Raw genomic sequence first — 23,191 nt, 5'->3', positions numbered from 1 at the left:
TCCTGTTAACAAACGTTGGTTTTCACGAGACGCACCGGCGCATGCACAACGTTGACCTCATACGTCATGCTCCCGGAACTGCTTCTGTGTACAACTGCTGGCGCAAGCTAGATTAAAGTGATTATTACGTTTTGAATATGGATATTTTTCTTACAAAAACGCATCGATTCGCTACAGGAGGCCTTTGTTCACCCCCCGGAGCCGTGTGAGACACTTTTTATTATGGATGGGTGCTTTTTATTTCACGTCATTTGAACCGAAGCACTGCAACACCCGCTGAGTACAACGATAGAGCTTGAAAGATCAAAGACAATTTTTAATATAACTCCGACTGGATTCGTCTGAAAGAAGAAAGTCATATACACCTAGGATGACTTCAGGGTGAGTAATTTATGGGCTAATTTAAATTTTTGGGTGAACTAACCCTTTAAACCAATAACTAACTGAAATTCATTAGTGTTTTCATCTAAAGTTGTAAGTTTAACTTGTGTGGAAAATTTGATTATCGGATAAAACATTTGCACTGTTTTCATCCTGTGTTCAAACAAAATCGTCACAAGTTACTAATAGTTTTGATAAAATATTAGTACAAGGCACATTCACAACAGTTCTGTTGTAAATAAATGCTATTGTAATAAAAACTCATATTGTCTAGTACAGTGGTTCCCAATCCTGGTCCTGGAGAACCCCCAACACTGCATGTTTTTGGTGTCTCTCTTATCTGACGCTCTCATTTGAGGTCTTGGAGTGTTCACTAATGAGCTGATGAGTTGAGTTTAAATAGGGAGACATCTAAAATGTGCAGTGTTGGGGGTTCTCCAGGACCAGGATTGGGAACCACTGGTCTAGTATACTGAGGCCCAACTGTAAGGTAGAATTGACTGAAAGAACTTTTTCAAACTGTCACTCAGTTTTAGAAATATTCAGTCACACTTTATTTTAATGTCCAATTCTCGTTATTAACAAACCATTAACTATAACTTTTGTCTCAAACTCCTAATTTGCTTTTTAATAATAGTAAGGTAGTTGAGTTTAGGTATTGGCTGGGAGTAGGAAAGTAGAATATGGTCATGCATAATGTGTTTGTGTCTTTATAAGCACTAATAAACAGCCAATATGTTAATAATAGGCATGCTAATAAGCAACTAGTTAATTGTGAGAATTGGTTCGTATACTAAACATTACCGAATATTCTCACAAAATAGTGAAATTTACTTTGGCACATTACAATTTTTAGACTGACAGCATCAAATTATGTACTGTATTGTATGAGTATAGTGATTGGCCTTTCAAGACTGGAAGTTTGCAATTGATGACGCTTTCCTCTCTGTGGCTGCATTTAGTTTATTGTGAAAGACTCTGTGGAGGAGAACATGGTGAAGATTCAGAAGAAGAAGCAGGAGCTTGTGGACAAGGCTTTCGGAGTGAAAAAGCCACAGGACCTAAAACAGGCTCGGATGGAGGAGATCCGAGCCCTCATGGAGATTTAGATTTAAGATAACTTTACTGCTGTCCGTTCATTTCAGAGTAATTGCTTTATTAAAGACAGCACTTTTTTTTTTACTTTATTGCAAATTGTTAATTTTTTATTTATTTTTTCAACTCATGTACACAATATCCGTTTAATCTCAAATGGTTGTTCTGAATATTTTCATTACAATAAATGCCATGTGGTCATTGTTGGTTCATGGAAGATTTAACTGGTTCTAACGACAGTAAATTAGGACTCATATTACTAGTTCTTTATTTCAGATGTTGCAGGTGAGGGTAAAGTTACAGAGAGGTTACAAACTAGTTATGAACAGCTACAGCTTTAACAGTATTACCAGCAGAGGTGTAGCAAAACCCTTGTGGCTTATTCCTGGTACAGGGAGGGACTGCCCAGTAGGCAAGAGCGGAGTGACCGTGGTTCACACAATAAGTGTATCAGAGCCAGTATTAATGTAAGCGAGTTGGCAGCACACAGTGTCTTGTAAACAATAGATGATTAATATTGAATGTGGAGTGGTGTACAGTGTAGTTGACATTTACAAGGTTTGGTATTGTTTTGTTTGCTGTATGTTTCTCTATTTTTTTCCAAACATTTCTGATCTTCACAAACACACAAAAGGCAAATAAGTTGTAGGACCATAACATTTACATTACGGCATTTTAAATAATATAAAAATAACAGTAGTGTATTGTTTAGTGAGATCAGAAAAAAATGCCTGAATGGTTTCGTGTCACGACTCCTCTGGAAATGAGGCAAGTGAGATATTGTGTCATTCTAATAGCTCTTGCAATCACAGTGTGTAAGAGGTTGAGCTGCATAGATGATCTGGACTGGTATAAAAATTAGAGGATGTATTTTTATTTTTTTTTGTTATTTCATGGCCTATAAGTACCCTAGTACAAAACTAGATCTGATGATCCGTTCCTACAAGTCTCACTTTAGGAAGGAATCTAGCTTTTTCTCTATGTTCTCAAAAGAGTCCATTCCCATGTAGTCAGCTTGGCCCTGTTCCCACTTCTGTTTGCGCTCCTGAGACGACATCTGACGTGGAGGGGGATGATGGGATATGTGCATCTGAGCCACATCAACGTTAATGTCACTCTAAGGGGGAAAAAGAAAATCAAAATCACAAACAATAGAATTTTTACATGCATTTACATTATTTTATTAATAGTACAGTACATGAAGAGTGTCAACTGATGGAAAGTCATTCCACGAGTCTGAAGAGACTCGTACCCAACTCATTTCAAACAATAGTTTTCTCTCTGTAGGCTATAATACACCATGTAACACAACAAAACATATTTGTTACATATAAATTCAGTTAAATTTTATGAACTAGGCCCAAAACTGCAGCAAGTTTTGTAAAATTACTTTGTCCATATTTTAAGTGAATTTACAGTTGATTATGCCTCTCAGCGCGTTTCCCAATCTGCATTTTTTCATCCCTTTATCCAACTTGATAAAATTATGAAGTCCCACCCCTAAATCTAGACTGCAGAAGGTTAGAGCATAAAGAGGTTGAAAACACCCATCATGGTTTGAAAACACCCCACTTATTGGAGCATGTCCACTTGCGTTTCAGAGAGATGACTACTTGCATCACCTCACCTTCTCATATTTACCCAGGATACACAGTCCAAAAGCACAGTTATTGACCTTACCCCTGGAGCCTAAACTAAACCAGTAAAGCTGTAGGTCTTAATTATCAAGTCTTCGTTATAAGGGCTACTTTATCGCCCTTTATAACTGTCCCAGTAATACATGGCACTACTGATCAAAGAACTGAAACTCAATGGTTTTCAGATCAAATCAGATGATTTTAAAATGAGAAGTAAATATGTAGCTAATAATTCAGAAATCAGATTACTTCATTATTTGCAAGTAAACTGCATTTAAAGAGTTCAGTGTTAGAAGAGGAAAACCAACATTAGGCCCATTTAAATGCGCATTCTTGGTCTTAACCATTGTTTGCCAAATTTCCATGGACAAAATCGAGAGAAAATTCCCCACACAAATTTTGTTGAAGTCAAGCAGATTTGCTGCGTTGACAAACAGAAAAATGCTTGGTTTGAAAGTGACCTCAGAAATCACTACACTTAGGGTGACCATCCGTGCCATTTTCCCAGGATGTGTCCTGGCCAGGATTTCTATATTGCCTTGCTTGCATGTTATTGGTCAAACTACTTTTTGATCATTACCTTCAGCAAGCATGAAAACAGGAAAAAAACAAAGCCAAAACAAATCCTGGCAAGGACGCGTCCTGGGAAAATGGCACGTATGGTCACCCTACTACACTACTTACAGTAGACCAGTGGTTCTCAAACCTGTCCTGGGGCCTGATGTATAAACGTTGCGTACGCACAAAATGGTCATGGAAATGTGCGTATGCAATTTTCCACGCACATAACGGGATTTATAAAATATAAACTAGGCGTATATGTGCGCACCTAGACCAGGGGTGGGCAAACTTGGCCCTTCCAGGCCACTTTCCTTCAGAGGTTAGCTCCAACCCTAATCAAACACACCTGAACCAGCTAATCATTGCCTTCAAGACTACAAGAAGGCTACAGGCTGGTGAATCATATCAGGGTTGGATCAAATCTCTGCAGGAAAGTGGCCTGGAAGGGCCAAGTTTGCCCATCACTGCTCTAGACCATGCGTTTAAAAACTCTTACTGGAGTGAGCGAAATAAGGAAGCAAACAGAATGATTTTAAAGTCTGTTTTACATTTGACATATACATTTAGATTAAATATGACTCAATGCAGTTAAACACTGAAATTTCATGAAATTAATATCCAGAAATTACAACATTTTTATATGAATTTAAACAGAAATATTTGCAATGCATGTGCTGCTTTCGAACAATTTTCCTGTGGTATGCGATTTAAAGTTTTAATCACAGCGAGGATTGCTTGGCGCGTGACAATTCCGCTTTAAATTGTGTTCTAAATAGCAAAACTCATGTTCTGAGAAAATACTTTTGCATGAATGATTACTGATGTGAACTTAATTCGTCTGATGCTTTGGAACATATATGGTAACGACAGACATAAGGATGCGCTTGTTGATCAAACATTCCATTGGCTGGTTTGAACTGGTTTGATGACAGTACTCTAGAACTTCTGTTCACAGGTGTCGCGCACAGACAGTAGCCCAATGATAACCCCTTTCGTGCTCTTCCCAATACGGTGACTTATTGTGAAAAGATAGAATTTGAAGGAAACCGTAAGATATGCACGTTTTATTTTCAAAGTGTTTTTGTTATCGACACGGTGAGTCAGGCAGTTATTTACACTACAAAAAATAAGGCCCATCTCCATTCAAATATACATTCTAAAATATGTTTACTTTATAGGCAGAATTGCATATAATTTGAATAGCAATGTGATGTCTCAAAAAGCATTTATAGTACGCATCTCATATTTTCCTAACGTATTGTACCCTTAACTGCGTTAAACATGGTGTCACATGGATGGAATATGCATGGAAATGATATGCAGATGACGTTATGCATATTAAAACTAGGCGTTGTAAGCTCCATATATGGCTATTGCGGGGAGGAGACAGGGTGGAGATTCATGTATGCACAATCTTCCGCTGACTGGGTATTACAAAGGGAATTTTTCGCAGGTTCTGGCGTACACATGGCATTATAAATCTGAAAACTTTTGTACGTACGCAAAAATCCAGCTTTTGTGCATACGCACACATTTAGGATGAAATCTACGTAAAGTTTTATACATGAGGCCCCTGGAGTACCCCCTGCCCTGCACATTTTGTATGTCTCCCTCATCTATCACACCTGATTCAACTCATCAGCTCAATAGTGTAGACTGCAAGACCTGAAGTGTGTGTCAGATATAGGGAGACATACAAAACGTACAGTGCTGGGGGTACTTTATGGAGAGGTTTGAGAACCCCTACCCCTATGTTATTGGGCACCTATTAAATACAATACAATTAATTCCCAAAGGATAAAAATGAACAAAAATCGGAGTCAAAATAAATTCTAACGGCAATAACGGCAAAAAACTGCCGAAATGATCATTGTGCCACTCTCGGCAGTAGAGCAGAACCAGTGAAACTGTTGCTTACCTCTGTGCATCCGGAATGGAAGGGCTGGTCACCATATTCCTCCTTCATGAGGGCCAATACCGAAGAAGAGAAAAGCTCCCACCATTGCAGCAAGAAGTTCGGGTGCATGTCAGATGCATCCTGTGACTGCCCCTTTAATGTTTTGCTTGTGGTGTCATAACTGTAATCCCACGGTTTGACTTTGCCAAGGAAATGAACTACCTTGGCATCACGGCCGTATCTAAGAGAAAAAGGAATGATCAGATCGCTGCCGCCAAAATAACAAGGTTTCAGAAATCCCAAACACTTGCCAACCGGAAGTGCTAAAAAGTGACCCGTCAACTATACTATAATCATATTCAATACACTGTTCAACACACTTTCAAAACTGATAAAAATCTGCGTCCTATAAAAGTCTAATTTTATTAAAAGCAGAAGTTAGTCACTACTTAGGAATATTCAGGTTATTTGTCAGTTTGTGGCATACGGATTCAAACTGTACATACAAGTTAGATCTAATGGGGGCTTGACTAACCAGAGAACTGTGTGTGTTGCTCATGGAAAAAGATCATATAACAAACTATTCAAAAGGACATTTAGGCTCTGTGTAAAGACCCTAAAATAGTCCCACTATTTTTGGAGGGCAGTATGTATTTGGAGGAAGTTGATGTGCAAGTCCAGGAACAGAAAGGATTTCTGGTGCTGGATTCATCTCTTGTTACAATGTTGCTATGTGACTGGGCTTTCACTTGACCTTGGCAACATTCACGCAAACTACAAATACATAACATCTGCAAGAAAATCTAACATTCATACAAAAACTCAGACAAATGAAGATAACACTTCAAAGCAAGGACAATAACATGCCAGGAACACCAACTTCCAAAATGAAATTGTTGTGAAATCTAGCATGTTACTGCTCACTCACTGCTTGAATGCTGGGAGATAGGTGTAGATGGCAATACTGCTGAGGTTGTAAATAAACGGAAGGTGTTTTGAAATGTCTGCCGTTGCCCAATCGCTGAAGAAGCTGTTGAGAACTCCCTGATCCCCACCTAATGAAAACAAGACAAACAAACTGAATGAGAAATAGCACAGTCCTTGAGTCAAGATGATGTTTCAGGAGCTTCACTGGGATTGGAAAAATATTTACAAAAGGTTGTAATATTACTTAAACAGATGAAGCAATGAGCAGTTAAGCAAACTGAGCCTTTGAGGAGGGGGGGGGACACACGTCAGATTGCTTCAGGAGTCACTTGCTTAGCTGTTTGCTTAACTTTGACCCTTGCATTCACAAAGGGAATGCAAGCAAAGAAAACTGACCTCAGATTATCAGCGAACATGTGAGTCATGTTACATATGAAAAAGCACATGGTGTCCTTTGAAAATCATATTTCCCATGTTACAAAAACAGCATTCTTTCTCTGTTTTTTTGCCACGGGATGTAACTAGGATTTACACAAGCTTCAGTCTGGATCCAGAACACCTGAGAAGAGATGATGCCAACCTCTCAGAGGACCTCAGATGATGCCAACCCTGAAACAACATACAGAACTACCACATTTTGCTATAAGTTTGATTGCATCATATAACAATTGCTGTTAATAGTGTTCATCGTCTGTTTTATTACGTCTTAAATTGATTTTTCCGTACATTTCTGCCATATGTACATTAATTGACAGTCACCACTGGTAAGCTACCACTAAATATTGTAGAAACTTAATTTGCTGTAAAGTTGCTTTGCAATGATTTGTATCGTGAAAAGCGCTGTACAAATAAACTTGACTTGACTATACATGACAAGACTATGACTGAGAAAATGTTAAAGGGATAGTTCAATCAATCAAACATGAATATTCTGTCATCAATTATGCATTCCTAATGTCGTTCCAAGACTTTTATCAGTGAAACCCAAAATGAAACTTGATCTTTTAATGAATCCATATTAATCAGGCAGTTTAATTCCAAACCCTTCTGACACTTTATATGATGAACAGATTTCAATTAGGCTCAACACGGTTCAACACTGTAGCTGGAATTGCTTGCCAGTTCAGTGCTGAACAGGATAAGGATCTGTCTTGGCATGTTTAGGGTGCTTTCACACCTGGCCTGTTGTTTCGGAACCTGGTGCCGAAAACGAACACTGGAGTGGTTCAGTTGTAGTGAGAAAGCAATCCGATCCAACGGACCAACGAACCAGGCTATATCACAATTTATGATGGGTAATTACGTAAGTTCCGTGAAAAGCATTAGATTTGTTGTTTTGCTAATACCTCAAAATGAGCCTGTGAATGTCTGTGGGTGAGCACATCTTCGTCATTCAAAAATCAAAGTGCACTTTATTTTATAATGGCGTCTTATTGCTCTTCTTTGTAGGTGCATTTTAAAAATGTTTTCCCAATCAATCCTGGACTCCTGCTCAAAATGATAATTTATTTTAACGACAGCTACAAAAAAACAATAAGCCTGTGAAGCTGTTATAGTTGCATCCTGACGGATGACATGAGTGACAGCTCAGTGGAATCCCAGATGTTTTCTGCAGCAGGAGTTGGGCCTCTTATACAGCTACATGGTGTTTAACAGAACCTCCTGCAGCAACATGCGGTTCCTTCCCTGCAAGCATCTTCCAATCAGCCTGCAATTTTCATGCCAGACAATGTTCCCATCACACTGCAAAATGGGAAGTTTTGAGTGGAAGAGTGGACTTGCATGATTGCACGATTCTGGATAAATTGAGAATCACTATTATTTAAGTGTTCAATTAATTTGAATGAATTATTAAACATTTTAAAATACTGGATATGCATTTAAAATATATTTAATACACCAATTTTTTTTATATTAAAATTATGAAAAAGATGTTTGAATGAATGATTCAATGACTCACTCAAATATTTCATTTGTTTCATTACTGGATGAATCAGTGTTTTTAAACGAATCTCTTGAACGAATGATTCAATGACAAAAACATTTTAAAAATTCTTGTTGCCAACTAATGGCGAAAATGCAATCCACACAAATGTTATTTGAAGCGCCAATTACTTTTGCTCTACCACAGACATCAATGTTTATATCCAAACTATAAACTTTCATTCCAGTATTTCTGTGGGAATATGAATGACTGTAAAACAGAAATAATATCGTGTAATTGAAAAGACTGTGAAGCGGTTTCTTACCTAAACATGGTAACTGTCTGCTCTCAGCACGAACACAGATTTAAATGTTCCAATGAGACTTTCAAAGGTTGACACGGTCGAATTGTCGTCATTTAGATATTACATTAACTAAATAAGATAATTAAAGATCACACCAGAGCAGTGTGAGAAACTAGAGATGTCCTGCGGCCACAGATGTGCTGAAGTCATTTAAAGCAAGGGCCTCTACACTTCCTACTAATTTCTGACAGCTGTAACCCTCCAAAATATTAGTTGTAATCTTTTGTGCTACAGTGGTTACGGTTCTTAAATTTTGATCACTTTGTTATCCTCAAAATAAAGGTTTGTTGAAATGCCTTAGTTATTTTGTCAAACATGTTAGTAGATCAGTGCTATGCCTACAGCTAATATTCCTTCAAATTGAGTGAAAATTAAGTATTTATAGATCGTTCTCTAATTTTGACCTCCACTGTAGAGCTCATTAAATATGGTAAAAGGAAGCTCAAACATGCTTGCTTGGATTAAGCAGTCTGATTCATATGGATTACCATTATAATATCTTTATTAACTTTTTGAAGCATTTGGTACTCTCAATGGAGGGACAGAAATGTCTTCGGTTCAGTTAAAAGTATCTTCATTTGTGCTTCAAAGATGAACAAAATCTTATGGGTTTGGAACAACATGAGGGTGAGTAAATGACAATTTTCATTTCTGAGTGAACATCTCCCTAGTAGAAGCCAGATATTTTCAGACATTCAGAGATATGCCATAGGCTGTGTGACATGGTGACTGGGACTAATCAATCACACTACGAGATTCCTCTGTATGTTGTGCTATATATAAACAGAAAGATAACAAAACATGAGGCAACACAGGTTCTCAACTCTGAGCGATACGAAGATGAAACAGAAATACAACTGCCTCCAAGACCTTCAAAGCAAGAGGCCTACTGATAACTTCTGAGGCTCAATTCTTTGTTTAAGATTAGTTCTCTAACTAAAAGAGGAGTGCTTTTTAACAAAGCACAGGAATACTGAAGTGCCAAAAACAGTACATCTTAAAACACAAGTTGTCATAAAAACAGACAAGGATTGAATTTACATGTAATCAAGTAAAAATAACTTGAATGAGAGTTCCTGTACAGTACAAGCAAAGCAATTTCACAAGGGTCTAGCAGGAGTCTCTCATTTGAGAGGCTTTTGTTTACTTCATCCCACACAGAGCCCAGGAATAACTCCCTCAGGTGGCGTGGTGCACCCCCCAAAAAAAGAAAAATCACAGAGCCACCTTGTGTTCGGCCTACATGTCTGATAAAGAACTCACTCATGGCCATGTTGAACCCTAGCAAGTTTACGCAACTTTCACAACCCAGGGTTTAAATATCTTATAGACGTGCTGGAGGAGAGGAACCATTTTTTTGAATGAATTCCAAAGTATATGGTAAAAACTTTTTTTTTTTTTCAAAACATTATTCAATGCAGTTATGCAATGCTAAAACACCCCTTACAGCTTCTCAAACAAATATAACAACACTACAGAATGTCACTTGCCATCAAAGCTGCCATTCTCTGAGCAGGTGGTGAGAAGCTTCTCATAGGTCTCGTTGGAGGGACGGAAGACGAACACACCAGAGTTGAAGCAATCAGGCCAGCCGGGATCTGGTGCGGCAGAGAGCTCCTCTCGATCAAATAACTCATCTATGTTACACAAAACCTAGAGACAAGAGGGAAGACCAATGAAAACCTCTCAAAGACACCATAAAAACATCATGGCTAACATTATAAGACAGCACTCACTAGAGTATCTGCATCCATAAACACACATTTGGAGTATTCTGTAAGAGTCCAGCAGTGGAGTTTGGTGAAGGTGACGCCCAGGTCAGGTCTCTTCATCATGGCCAAGTGTGCAGCATCCCCACTGTCCAGCACATCCACCAGCCTGACGTCATCATAGACCTTACGAAGCACTGCTCTGTAATGTAGCACACAGAGCACAAAGTGAGACTGATTGATCTATAGATCACACTTCTGCAGTGTGGACAACAGCAAATACCGTGACAGAACACAAAACATTTGAAAACCAAGCCGTGCTACAAAACACAGCAAGCACTCTACCTGGAGGGTTCAGAGACATGGGGGCCAATCAGGGCCACTAGTTTCCTCGATGTGTTGTGGTTCCTCAAGGACATGCCAAGTACCATTGCTCCTTTGGCATAATTGTCAGTTGTGGCAAGGGTGACAAAAGCCTGGTCTATATTAACACAAAAAAAAACACAAAAAAAAACAACACACACCACCATCACTTACTGTATGCATTCTAATTTATGTAATATATTGCACATGCAAAATGACCATTTCCCCATCTTATTTTTAAACCTAAGAGTGGGTGCAATTTTGGGGGGGGAAGTGTCTGACACCGGAAGCCTTGCACATTCATTTATATTGGCTGCACAGAAAAAGTTTGTAATTTTAAGTAATTTTAAATTTAAAGTAATTTTAAATTTGTCACAATCACAAGCATGCCTGTTTATAGTGTAGAAAGTTTTACTGTTAAATGCACTGTTATTCTTGTTGTTGTAAGTAGTATTCATTCACAGGAAATACCTTGTATTAAAAATACAATAGTTAGTTTAAATACTCAAATTTGACTGGCCAAGCAGCTTTTCAAAAGGACTTCTAGTTAATATAACAGCACTGGGACTTGCATACTATTCCCAGACCATGCTACTGAGAAACCAGAAATCCCAGAGTGGAGTTCTAGCCGAACGATAACAGAACGTTTTGGGCGAAGTAGAGGAACTATGGCCGTTCCACTCGCGCATCCAGACCGGGTTTCCATCTGTGCGTTACTTGGCGACATCTAAAATGATGCTTCGGCATCTTGGGGAACTTTTTGTTGTTAAATAAGAAATATACAACTGGCCAATTTCTGTCAGAAAATTTACTCTATATAATTATTTAACGTATAAAATGAGACAATACGCTGTAAGCTTTGTTGGAGGAAAAAATGCAATACAAAAATATACATTATAATACAAGATCGATGTTTATTGTTGTAGGTACTTTTTTATTTGACACTAAACGTGGAAAATAATGTGCATAACCCTCATAACCTGCGGTTATTTTTGAGTGCACTTGACTATTTTTTTATATTTGCGTTCATTTAACAATAACTGATGATGCACTAGCACATGTTGGAGGAACTGATTACAACCCCATCCGTGCAAAAGAAAACGCGCTTTAAAAACTACATTGGCTGTGTGATAGACTGATAACGCTGCACTGCCGCATTGAACTCAAGCCAAATAGAAGTGACAAACTAACGGCAGCTCTTCTCTTCCTGCAGGACAGGCCAGTGAATGTAACCGTAAACACTGCGCACCAAACAACTGCGTATGAGACGCGACTAGGCCCTTTACACAATAGACCAAACGCTAAACTGTGTATAACGTCAAATATTAAAGGACAACAGTCTAGACAACGCTGAAATTAAATTTCAGCTGTGATATCCAGCGAGTTCTGCTACCTCCGAGGCAGCGCGTGCTACAGGCTGTATTCATAATACTTGCGCAAACACAACTGGCGTTCGTTTCATTTTACAAGCACAGGCGATATGTGACGGTTCATAACATTGCCTACCTGCCATGGCTCACGTAACAGCCAGACCGAACCGGATACAAAGCCTCCGTGAGAAACGCTGGAGAGAAGCAGTACGTGGTCTGTCAGAGGATTTATACTAGTGACGTGCCTTTCATGGTCACATGACCCCTGACAACAGACACGCCCCCTCACTTACCACTATTCACTTCAGAAGATTTCAGTTAAAAACACTGGGAGACATTACGACACGAAACTCACATTTTCAGGTATGAGCTGAGATACAATGAACTAGTCATCCATACGTTTAAAAATGTAATTCAAAGTAATAAAAGTATTCAGTTCATGTCCAAATGCAGTTGGAAATTCCTTAGTTTTGTCTCATAATAACAAATGAATTATGAATTATGAATTTACTTTTTCATTTGATGCCATCGTGTGATAAAAAAAAAAAATCCTTGCATGAGTCACTACGTTGAGGATACTCTAATACATTTATTTTATGTTTTCCTGTTAAAAGACAACACTTAACATACATTTTCAGACTCAAGTATCATGTCATTATATAGAACAGCATGTTACAAAATTACCAACCAACCATTAGAGCCTGCTTGAAGTGCTAAATTACCACAGTGGTGTAAGAAAAATAAAACAATTATCAGATGATAATTCATATCAAGACTAAACAGTGTTGACTATGATAGCACTGCATACAGTATGTGAAAACTACCATGTCTTGTTAGACCCCATGCCATAGCCTAATCCAGGAGTTTTCAAACTGGGGTCCAGGGACCCTCGGGGAGCCACAAGGGGAGACATTTTTTTTTAAATGGTCAATTAAATCAATTTAAATAAATAAAATGACAGAACTTGACACTATTACTGTTTCATTTTGCTTTCTAAAGACTGGTCAGAAAGCATGAGACTGTCATAGTGAATTAATTACCCATTGCTGTCAATAATATAAATTACATGTGTGTAGAAAGAATGCAGTTTATAAAAACTTATTGTTAATGTTAATGTATAAAAATTGTTTAGTTATATATCAATTATAAATAGATAACCATGAATTGCCTTTTATATCTCTCTCAGAAGGAGATCATCATATTTGGGGGTATGTGGCATATTAATGTTTGTAAACCCCTGGTCTAATCAGTAGAGCTATGAGACACAGGAACCCATTTCAGAGTAAAAATCATGCTATAAAAATGTGTAGAATTATGAAGATTTCATTCATTTATCACATTGCTGGAAAATACAGCATTTAAATTGCACCAATGACACTTTAACAGCTTAGATGGGTGAAATATTAGAAATATTATACAAAACATATTTAGTATTTTCAGCATGATTTTGTCCTTTTGGTGAGGAAGGTGAAAAGTTAACTTACAATATATATATATATATATATATATATATATATATTATAACACTTCCTGTTTTCCTCATGTGGCTTGAGGTATTGAGGACATTTTATTGACAGAGAGGTGTAATGACTCCGAGGCTTGATATGAGAGAGAGCTCATCTTGGTACTGAGGGTGGGGTGAGATGCCACAGAAGTCGAGGAACACCTCAAGAGCTTCAGCAAGTTCCTGCGAAAGTTCTTCCCGACAAAACCGTACAGGATTGGGTTCATACAGCTGTTGAAAAAGGCAATACAAATGGTGAACGGCATTACGGTGTCAATGATCTCAATGACATCGCAGTTGGTGATCACTTTCAGCAGACCAAGCATGTTCATGAAGTTGAAGATCTGATGTGGTGTCCAGCAAAGGAAAAACGACAGCACGGCGGCGGCCAGCATGCTCAACACCTCGTCCCCGTTTGATCTCGAATTCCTCTGAATGTCCCGTGCTTTGAGCAGAGACTGGCCAATCAGACAGTAGCACGTGAGGATGATGGTGATGGGCAGAAGGAACCCAAGAACACTCTTCATCAGGCTGAGAGCTGCCAGCACATTGCGAAGATCTTCTTCGTCTAGGATGGCGCATACAGTGACATTGTTATGCTGGATAAAATGGGTCCCACGGATAACGGCTGTGGGAAGGCTTAAAAGGAGAGCAACTACCCAAACCAAGACGCACGTCACACGGGCGTACACCACCGTACGGCACCGGCGGGACTTGACGGGATGAACGATGGCCAGATACCGGTCAATGCTGAGAGCAGTGAGGAGAAAAATACTAGTATATAGATTAAGGAGGGCCATACCAGCAATGGCTTTACATAGGAAGTCTCCAAAGAGCCACTCGTAGCCTGTTGCAGTGTATATGGCCCAAATGGGCAGGGTGAGGAGGAAGGTCAAGTCTGACACGGCTAAGTTCAAAACAAATATGTTTGCAACGGTCTTCAGCTTCAAACAGAAGTAGATGACAATGACTACCAGGCTGTTGCCTACAATTCCGATGATAAAGTTGCAGCTGTAGACTACAGGGATGAAGGTGAAGATGAAATCGTGGTGCCCGGTCATGTTACACGTGAGCTTGAGTCCCACGTTAGCGTCGGCTGTGATGTTGTCCATTTTGGAGATCTGTCAAACCCACCCTCAGTTTCACAGCCTAAAAAGCTGCGTCGTTAAAGGAGCCCTATAAGAACAGAGTGGATACAGATGGTTAATATGGCAAAAAGTTTCATGCAATTTCTCATAAGGTTTTTTTTTTTCCATTTGAAAAGTGCATTACTTACAACAAACACTAGATGTCTCTCTGCTCATATTATCTAGGAGCTTGTTGATTTTGGATAACAGCAACTGGGTTGACTGTAGGCCTACTTCAACTGCTCCTTCCAGTTATATTGAAAATTAGTTAAATCTGGTATAATTCATTAAATGGAAATATTTATGGTAAATATTTTACATGGTCTTTAAATCAATCAATCAATAAATAAAATAAACTGGTGACATTTTACATTAATGTTCAGTTTATTAACATTAGTTGATATATTAGGTATCACAAACTATCAATAGACAATACCTTTACAGAAATTATTATCTTATACAGAATTTATTATCTTAGTTCATGTTAATTTATATTTATACTATAATTTGTTATAATTGTTAACATGCGTGCATTCATAATAGAATAAAGATACTTTACACAACGTGAAATGTTCAAATAGAAATGCAGAAATCAAATAATAACAGATGTAATAAATAATGTAAAATAATTTTTATTGTTAGTTTATGATAACTACGGCAATAAATAATGTTTATATTTACTATTAATATTACTATACAATACTACAATTACTATTTATGAACTGTTTAACACTTCTGTATTTTTAATTCAGTAAAAAGTGCCAAACTATATAAAATCTAGAACATAAATAAACAAGAGAGATAAAGTAGATGAAAGATAAGATAGATAGATAGATAGATAGATAGATAGATAGATAGATAGATTGATTTTTTTTTAGATATTTTAATATACATAAATAATGCGTATTAAACATGATATATACACTGTGAGAATTAAGTTTGGTCATCCTCTCAAAGCTCCCAAAACTGTACCATAATGGAAACACATCAGGCAGCTTCTCATGGGTGTAAAGGTCAAACAAGGTCAAGCTCTCAGAGAGCTACATATTTCTAGGCAATAATTTGTTTACACATTTGAAAAGGCTTCAGATATACTACATAGTGATATATTGAATGTAGTACAGTGTGTCTATATTGTATGCTGTATCTAATTTATCATGAATAACTGGTTGAAAAAGGTAACTGTAGTATTATTTATGGAAGCACCTAGGAAGGCAAATTCCTAGTAACTGTAACTTACTCGGCAAGCAAAACTGAATTCAGATTCTGTATTTAGAAAGAATTAGCATTGCTCTGCTCAAGCTGTTCCTTCACTGGTTTCCTGATAGTAAAAAGGTAATATATTTAAAATACATTTATTTCATACTAAGTATACTTCAAATCAAATTAACATATTTACTGACATATCACTGGAGACTTACAGACATAAAAATTATAATGAAACTTTATTTGGAGTACTACTTGTGCACAATGCACATTTCTTAATATTAAGCCTAAAATGTGTTTGAATGTTACTATTGATGAGGATTGTATGATCTTTGAATAATATCGGTCTTTAAATGCAAGATATTTAAAGTGTACCTAAAGTATATTTACAATAGTTCCACTTCAAATACTTAATCAGATACTTAAGTATGCCTTTAGTTGGACTACTTCCGCACAATTAAAGTGCATTAAGTCCAAAATTAGTTGTTCCAATTTAGCAGACTTTAAGTATACCAGTTTAGTATACCAAACGTACAAGTGCAGGGTATTTTTATTAAGCACATAAATATGTAAATGTATTTGTAGTATACTTAAAATGAAATTAAATGGATTTTAAACACATTTTAGTATATTTATTTTTCACTACGGAAGGCAAGCACATATTATGTAAGCAGATGCAGGCGTGTTGCCAAGGGAGTCAACAACCAATAACAGACGACATTGCATTCCAAGGTTCACGTCTTTTGAATATCACTCAATCTATTTTAATATGCTTATCAGACATCCGCTATTGCTCAGGAAGTGGTGGCTGATCAGAATCATGCAATTTGTCATACTGATAAGAGATTTTTGTTTTTGTTCGCATTTATTTTTATATTGGTGGTCTAATAAAATCTTTGTACTCCCTACAATGATGGATATGATCAGCCCTGAGTAGAGAAAAGTTTATGCATTCAAACTGTGACAGAGTAACAACAACATAAAAGTCCTCTTACCTTGACATAGAATCTTAATGCGCTGAGCTGAACACATGAAACACAGTCATTTACATCAATGGTGGGTTAAGTAGCTGGAGAGACACTGACAGACAAGTCAGACACACACACACACACACACACACTTGTAAACATTAGATGCTGCATTTACGGTAAAAAAAACAAAACATGCTATGACACATTTAGTGTGTTTTCTGAGGTTATGTGTCAGTTTGATGAATTTACAAACAAGAATGTCTCATCTGAAATGTGTTCTTTGTTAACTCACACGCTTACTCATCTCTTTGGGCTATGATTAGGGTTTGATTAAATATTCTAATTTAAGATAATAATTAAAATATAATAAAGAAAAAACAAATAAAGAAATTTGTATATAAATAATAGAAAATATACATATAAAAATGTATTTTTACCTTTAGTGAAGGTGACATCCAAGCTGCTCCATCAGTTCCAAAACTGGCTTTAAGAGATCCGTCCTAACTCTCGGTCATAACAGAGTGCCTGGTGCTTTTCCTCTACACCCTTTCTTATACCTCTCCGATAGTCCTACAACTACGCCAGGGACCCACAGCGGGGGCTGCACTGTGGGGGCCGGATACGTCCATGGTCATGGGAGCAAAAAGTGGGGGTGAGAGAGAGGCAAAAAAAAAGACCCTTGAGGGCAGAGACAGATTTCCCCATCATTTATTTGGTCACCTTTTTCTCTTAAACATGAAAAACATGTTCGGTTCTTCTTTTTCCACATGCTTGTAAACAACATTTCTTCAATGGATTGTTCCGTAAAAAGCCTGCAAATTAGCATAAAACACATTACATGATTATCCTAGCTTCGAGCACATAACAAAAAAAAGTAGGCTGGTAGTGCGACAGCACGGACATTTACATGATTTATTCTGACGGCTCTACATTAATGCATATCATCAGGGCGAGCCTGGTATTAAACCTGTGAAATGAATAGCAAAAGACAAACAAATGGCCTGTGAATATTAAAGCAAGCTCACTGTCAATAGCCTAATGTTATTGCATTCAGCCACTTTCATAAAGCAGCAGGGAAATATATTGGACATTATGTTGATGTCCATGGTGAAGGATACAAAGCAGGAGAAGAGTGATTTACTGATGTCACATGCTGCAGACAGAATCAAATAAGGTATAAACATAAATTACATTTCAATGTATTTGTATAGCGCTTTTCACAATACATATACTGTTCCAAAGCACTCAGACATGACAAAGCCATGGACATTTTTCAGATAGTTTTCAAGTGTGAGTTTAAAAATGACATACTTTTTTGTTGTGTACAAACTGACTGCTTAGTCCATCCCTCATTTTTTGAGGCCTCTGGGAACTCTAGTCCCTGGTGCCTGTTTTACTCCCAACCAAGGATAAATCCAACTCCTTCATCCTTGTAGTATTCAGCTCATTCTTTCGTCTCTTCCCTTAAACAGTCTAGTTTGTTTGTTTTTTCAGCACAAAAGGTCTTGCGCACAAAAAATTGGGATGCCATGGCTAAAAGTAAATTAATTGCGAGAGTCCCTTTAAAATATGAATTCTCAATGTGACCTGGTCATACCAATCTGTTCCGCTTACAACGCAGCTATTTTGTACCAGAAATGTTCCTTTGCAGTGGCATGGAAACTTTTAACATTTAGCACATCTGGAGACCTTTCCATTAATCTATGTATCTGGCCAAAAATGAATAGAAGGAAGTAGAGGCAGCTCTAACAGGGCAAAGACAGTATATCGTTAAGAACACATAATATATAATTAAATTTTGTCTGCAAAAAGACAATAATACGGTCAGTTTTTCCACAAACAGACTGGCCAGAGACAGAGAGTGTGGAGCATAAGTCTTATAGTAAATGGATTACGTGTTGCTGCATCAATAGGAGGCTAATTCAATACACCCATGTGCTCAAAAGTTAATGTTGCCTTCAGGGAGCAATGTGGATGCTGATGTCTGCAGTTCCCCTGCCCTTATTAAGGATATTCCACCTGTTTGTTTGGGTAAATGTTAAAGAGCACATCCATATTTTTCATCAAAATTCTATTAATATCAAATATTGGACTACATGTACAACTATCTTGCTTATTACACAACCCCTCACCAAATAAATAGGGATGAAATATTGAATCTTACCTATATGTTTTCCTAACGTTTCAGCTACCTAATAAAACATTACAATGTACAAAACACGAAGTCATGTATAATTCAAACGATAACTGAGATGCACACAACTTCATTACATCACAGTACATTTAACGCAGTGTTTTTCTTGTTGTTGTTGTGTTTTGTACATCAGTAAGTTTGCGTGAAGATATGAAAGTATTCAAGTAGCCTACCATACTGTAGCTTTCCAGAGCCGAGTAATAATGCCAAACAGTCTCTTCATTTGGTAATTTTACATGAAGTATTTAAAGTAATCTTTAAGTAGGCTAAGACTGAATGCAAGAAAACACGGTTTTTATAATGATGTATAATAGTCCAAATCTCGCAGCTCTGATTCCCATACAGCTGTACCCCAGAGAGCGCTATAATTTGTCCACACTTAAATCAACATGGCCATCTTGAGGCCAAGCAAAAACCAAACACCAAAAAACCCTCGGGGACTTTTAAAGTTTGTTTGCATAGATATTTGAGATTTTCCTGTTGTCTCCCAAAAAACACATTTGTCCTCCTGACGGTGCTAATAAACAAATATGTACAATATTTTACATGGTGTATGTATGTTGAATTTTGAAGCTAAACTCCTGTAAGCCAGTGTAATGAGAATCAGAAGTCGAACCAACCAGAGGCAAAAAAATAAAAATAAATAAATAATAGCCTAATTTTAGCTGAATTAAAATGCATAATTTATTTTTCCTTCTATTTAAAATAGAGAAACTACTTAAGTTTACCTCATTGCTGGGAAATCAATGTGGGTATTACATGCCTCATTTATAACATGAGTCAGTCTGGGAGTCCTAACCTTTGCCCTCTGCTGCAACTGCTGATGTGAGTCACATACATGAGAAAAACATCCTACATAACACCACAGTCATGGGCGTAGCTTGTGGGGGGGCCAGGCTCCCCCATAGCGATTTAAGAATTGTACTAAATATTTATTTATAAAGTTTTTTTCTATGAAGTAAAATTGCATATAATGCAGTTAATAATACATGTAAAAGTGAATACGTAAAAGTTAATACATTTTAAATTGTTATTGTAAGTAAATTAATAAATCAAAACAAACTTAACGTCTCCCTCAATCTCATTTGCGTAAGAATTGCCACGTGACGAATCTGCATTTTGGTGGATAATAGACTTAACGGTAATGCTTGCCTGTTGTGTGGAATAAAATGATGTTCCGCGTTTTTAACAACATACACGAACTGCAGAGAAATCTGGAGACAACGAAAAACTCAGATGAAGATATTAATGCCGCTTAATGATTCCTGACCCGGACAATCAGATAAAGGTGATCCACAGGACGCAGCCGGTTTAGCCGCACACTACTTTTATGCCGACCATTTACATCCAAATGTTATTTAATTTTCACAGAACACAACCTTTTAATAGATTTTAGAATATAAACGGTTTATCGTCTATTCAGTAAGACTAAATATAAAGTGTGCGCCTCATTGCGCATTAACTTGAATCAAGCCCAACAAATGTCTGTTTTAAAAACAGTGGATGAGTAATTCACTCCTTGATTTGCTTAATAAAAGCCTCCTTTGAGATCGTTTTGACAGACATGTTTATTGTGCATTTTAAACGTGTTTATTGCTAAGTTTAGTGTGTCAAAATAGAAGCGCAGCTGTAATTCGTGGGCAATGTATGTGGTTACCATGACAACCTCACGCACTTGCCACTGCTCTATGTGAATGTGAATATGTAGATTTACTATAGCAAAACTTAAAACGTGTTTAAAAGTACGTCTGACCAAATCCACCGGTTCGGTTTGGCCCCCCAAACTCAAACGTCAAGCTATGCCTATGACCACAGTGTAGCATTCACCTCATTTTAGCAGTAGCCCCTCATTTTAGGACTGTCACTGTGGAACAGGGACATAGAGGTTATCAAGGGTACACAATATAAAGTCTAATACATGACTAGCCTACACTGTATTATCTAGGCCTGCGCATTGTTTTGGCTACTACTCACATGTATTACCATCATGCAGTCTGCAGCCTCTGTATTAATAAGTACATGAGTTTGATATGGCCGGGTGCTCTTCACTCGACACCTACTGAGGGATTCTGATGAAGAGCAGAGCCTCACCGCCCAGAATATCTCCTACAATCACTCACTGAGAGCAAGAGAGAATATCACACACACATAAAATACTAAATACATCATATAGGCATGATGATACTTGCAAACACATAAATATCCACCACTAATGGTTTTAGGTGCCTTAACAAAATGTATTACTGAAATGTTGCTCTTTTATAGTTTGTGAATGAAGGTCAGTTGTATAATTATGTTTCAATTAAAATCAGCTTAATAAATAAATAATTGTACAGAACACTGAAAAGCAGATGAGAAGGACTGAGGTAACAGGATTTGCCTCAGATAGTTTTTTTTTCATATATTCTTTGTAACGTTATCCTTTGATGTTTATATTTTGCTATTTTCCAGTCACTACTTTGTTGTTCAAACAACATCTGTGAAAACTCAAAGAAGGGAATCACCAGGAAAGTCTATTTTAGAACAAGCACACATTTTTATATTCTAAGTCTCATGAGGCCCAATGATTGTGAGTTAATTCTGAGAAAATAAGAAAAACCCCAAAGCCCAGGAGTCGGTCATGCAGAATTGTTTTTTGGGTGTGAGAGCACAATGAGCTGACCAGTGTTGAACTCGATAAGACATGCAGAATTTTTGTTGTTTTATTTATTTATTGTTGCCCAAGACCGGTTCTGCTGAACAGAACCACTTGAAGTCATAATTTACTAGACGGAAGAGTTGTTTATTTATTTAGTTATTTTAAGTCAGGTTTATAATATCTAACACTGAGCAGCTGGTTATCACTTCAGGCAAGTCCAGATGTTCTGTACTACAACCAATATGATGTTCATCTGATGTTATGATTTACACTCCTGCCAGACCTGCCTGTCCTCTTGATCACGTAGACTCATCAGTCATCATGGGGAAAGTGCAGCAGCCCTTCATGATACTGTTACTGTAACCAAATCAAGCTCACTAATGGATGTCTAAACCATGTGGGGAAGAGGGCCTGAGGCTTCAAACAGTACTTCAATTACTTCTGAACAGGTTACTTACGTCTTTTGATCATTATCACGGCTGTCAGGTTTGTCACCACACAGAAGCACTTTTGACTGCAGACTACGTCAGTGTTATAATTTACATCGTTACGATGTTATAATGTACATAATGATATGTGGGCTGCTTTTCAAAGAAAGTTTTTTTCTTTAAGCACCATAAAAACTACTTTTATTTCAAAATTAGATAATTATTATGGACGGCATCCGAACTCAGCGGCGCCATCTTGAAAAGAGAGGATGTACATCCTGATGTACATGGCAATCTTGACACAACAATTATGTTGGTGAATTGTTTGTCCCATTCGGTGATGGTGTATGATGATTTAACCCTTCGCTGTTGGTGGGTTAATGTCACAAAGCATGTGTCAGGAGTATGCTTTGTTTGTTCCTGTCTTGACCTAGTTTCTAGTTAGTTTCATTCAGTTCAACTGTTGTTTGTTAATTAACTCTTTAGTTCCCTTGTTCAATTCTAGTATAGGTACTCCCTGTTTTGTTCAGTTGCTTGTCCTGTCTCATCCGTGTTACTTCATGTTAGGGCTGTCACGATCAGTGTTGGGGAAAGTTACTTTTAAAAGTAATGCATTACAATATTGCGTTACTCCCTAAGAAAGTAACTAATTACGTTACTTAGTTACTTTTTATGGAAAGTAATGCGTTACATTAATTTTGCATTACTTTCGCGTTACTTTTTAAATATGAGCAGGGCTTGATTGTTTTTAATATAAGAAGTTCTATTTATAGCAAATATAAAAGCCCTTTCACACCAAAAAGTGTAATGAATAAACCTCAGGCTGAAGCAAAAGTAAATTCACGTCTGTACAGTAGAATGCAGGAGATGAAACACTCTTCAGCAATAAAAAAAC

The 23,191-nt window shown here is 37.4% G+C and overlaps 3 protein-coding genes across 7 annotated transcripts in view; 1 reads left to right on the top strand and 2 right to left on the bottom strand.

The window, feature by feature from the left end:
• The window catches only part of LOC107688483 (helicase-like transcription factor), a 15,752-nt gene extending 13,591 nt beyond the window's left edge, over positions 1-2,161 (top strand). For all 3 annotated transcript variants that reach the window (XM_016486164.1, XM_016486165.1, XM_016486163.1), the window contains one exon: positions 1,344-2,161. In XM_016486164.1, coding sequence (XP_016341650.1) covers positions 1,344-1,490 — 147 coding nt within the window. In that variant the 3' untranslated portion in view covers positions 1,491-2,161. The remainder of the gene's footprint in view (positions 1-1,343) is intronic.
• Positions 2,078-12,466, bottom strand: LOC107688484 (glycogenin-1-like). The gene is made up of 7 exons (XM_016486166.1): positions 12,365-12,466; positions 10,841-10,976; positions 10,523-10,697; positions 10,277-10,439; positions 6,500-6,626; positions 5,593-5,812; positions 2,078-2,593 (listed from the first exon to the last, which is right to left on the bottom strand). The coding sequence occupies exons 1-7, from the start codon at positions 12,369-12,371 to the stop codon at positions 2,426-2,428; spliced, it is 996 nt and encodes a 331-aa protein (XP_016341652.1). The 5' UTR covers positions 12,372-12,466; the 3' UTR covers positions 2,078-2,425.
• A 1,301-nt stretch (positions 12,467-13,767) lies between these two features.
• On the bottom strand, positions 13,768-17,601 carry LOC107688540 (type-1B angiotensin II receptor-like). Of its 3 annotated transcripts, none has more exons than XM_016486235.1 (3): positions 17,474-17,601; positions 17,061-17,145; positions 13,768-14,908 (listed from the first exon to the last, which is right to left on the bottom strand). In XM_016486235.1, exon 3 carries the CDS (start codon positions 14,842-14,844, stop codon positions 13,768-13,770), a length of 1,077 nt encoding a protein of 358 aa, XP_016341721.1. In that variant the 5' UTR covers positions 14,845-14,908; positions 17,061-17,145; positions 17,474-17,601. The 3 variants fall into 3 exon arrangements, with proteins under 3 accessions (XP_016341721.1, XP_016341722.1, XP_016341723.1); XM_016486236.1 differs by having other exon boundaries at positions 17,061-17,134; positions 17,474-17,506; XM_016486237.1 differs by lacking the exons at positions 17,061-17,145; positions 17,474-17,601 and adding an exon at positions 15,009-15,103.
• Positions 17,602-23,191: the final 5,590 nt, after the last annotated feature.

Source organism: Sinocyclocheilus anshuiensis, unplaced genomic scaffold, assembly GCF_001515605.1.
Source record: "Sinocyclocheilus anshuiensis isolate Anshui unplaced genomic scaffold, SAMN03320099.WGS_v1.1 scaffold329, whole genome shotgun sequence".
Classification (NCBI taxonomy): Eukaryota; Metazoa; Chordata; class Actinopteri; order Cypriniformes; family Cyprinidae; genus Sinocyclocheilus; species Sinocyclocheilus anshuiensis.
The sequence above is the reverse complement of the archived record's forward strand: the minus strand, read 5'-3'. Positions and strand labels throughout refer to the sequence as shown.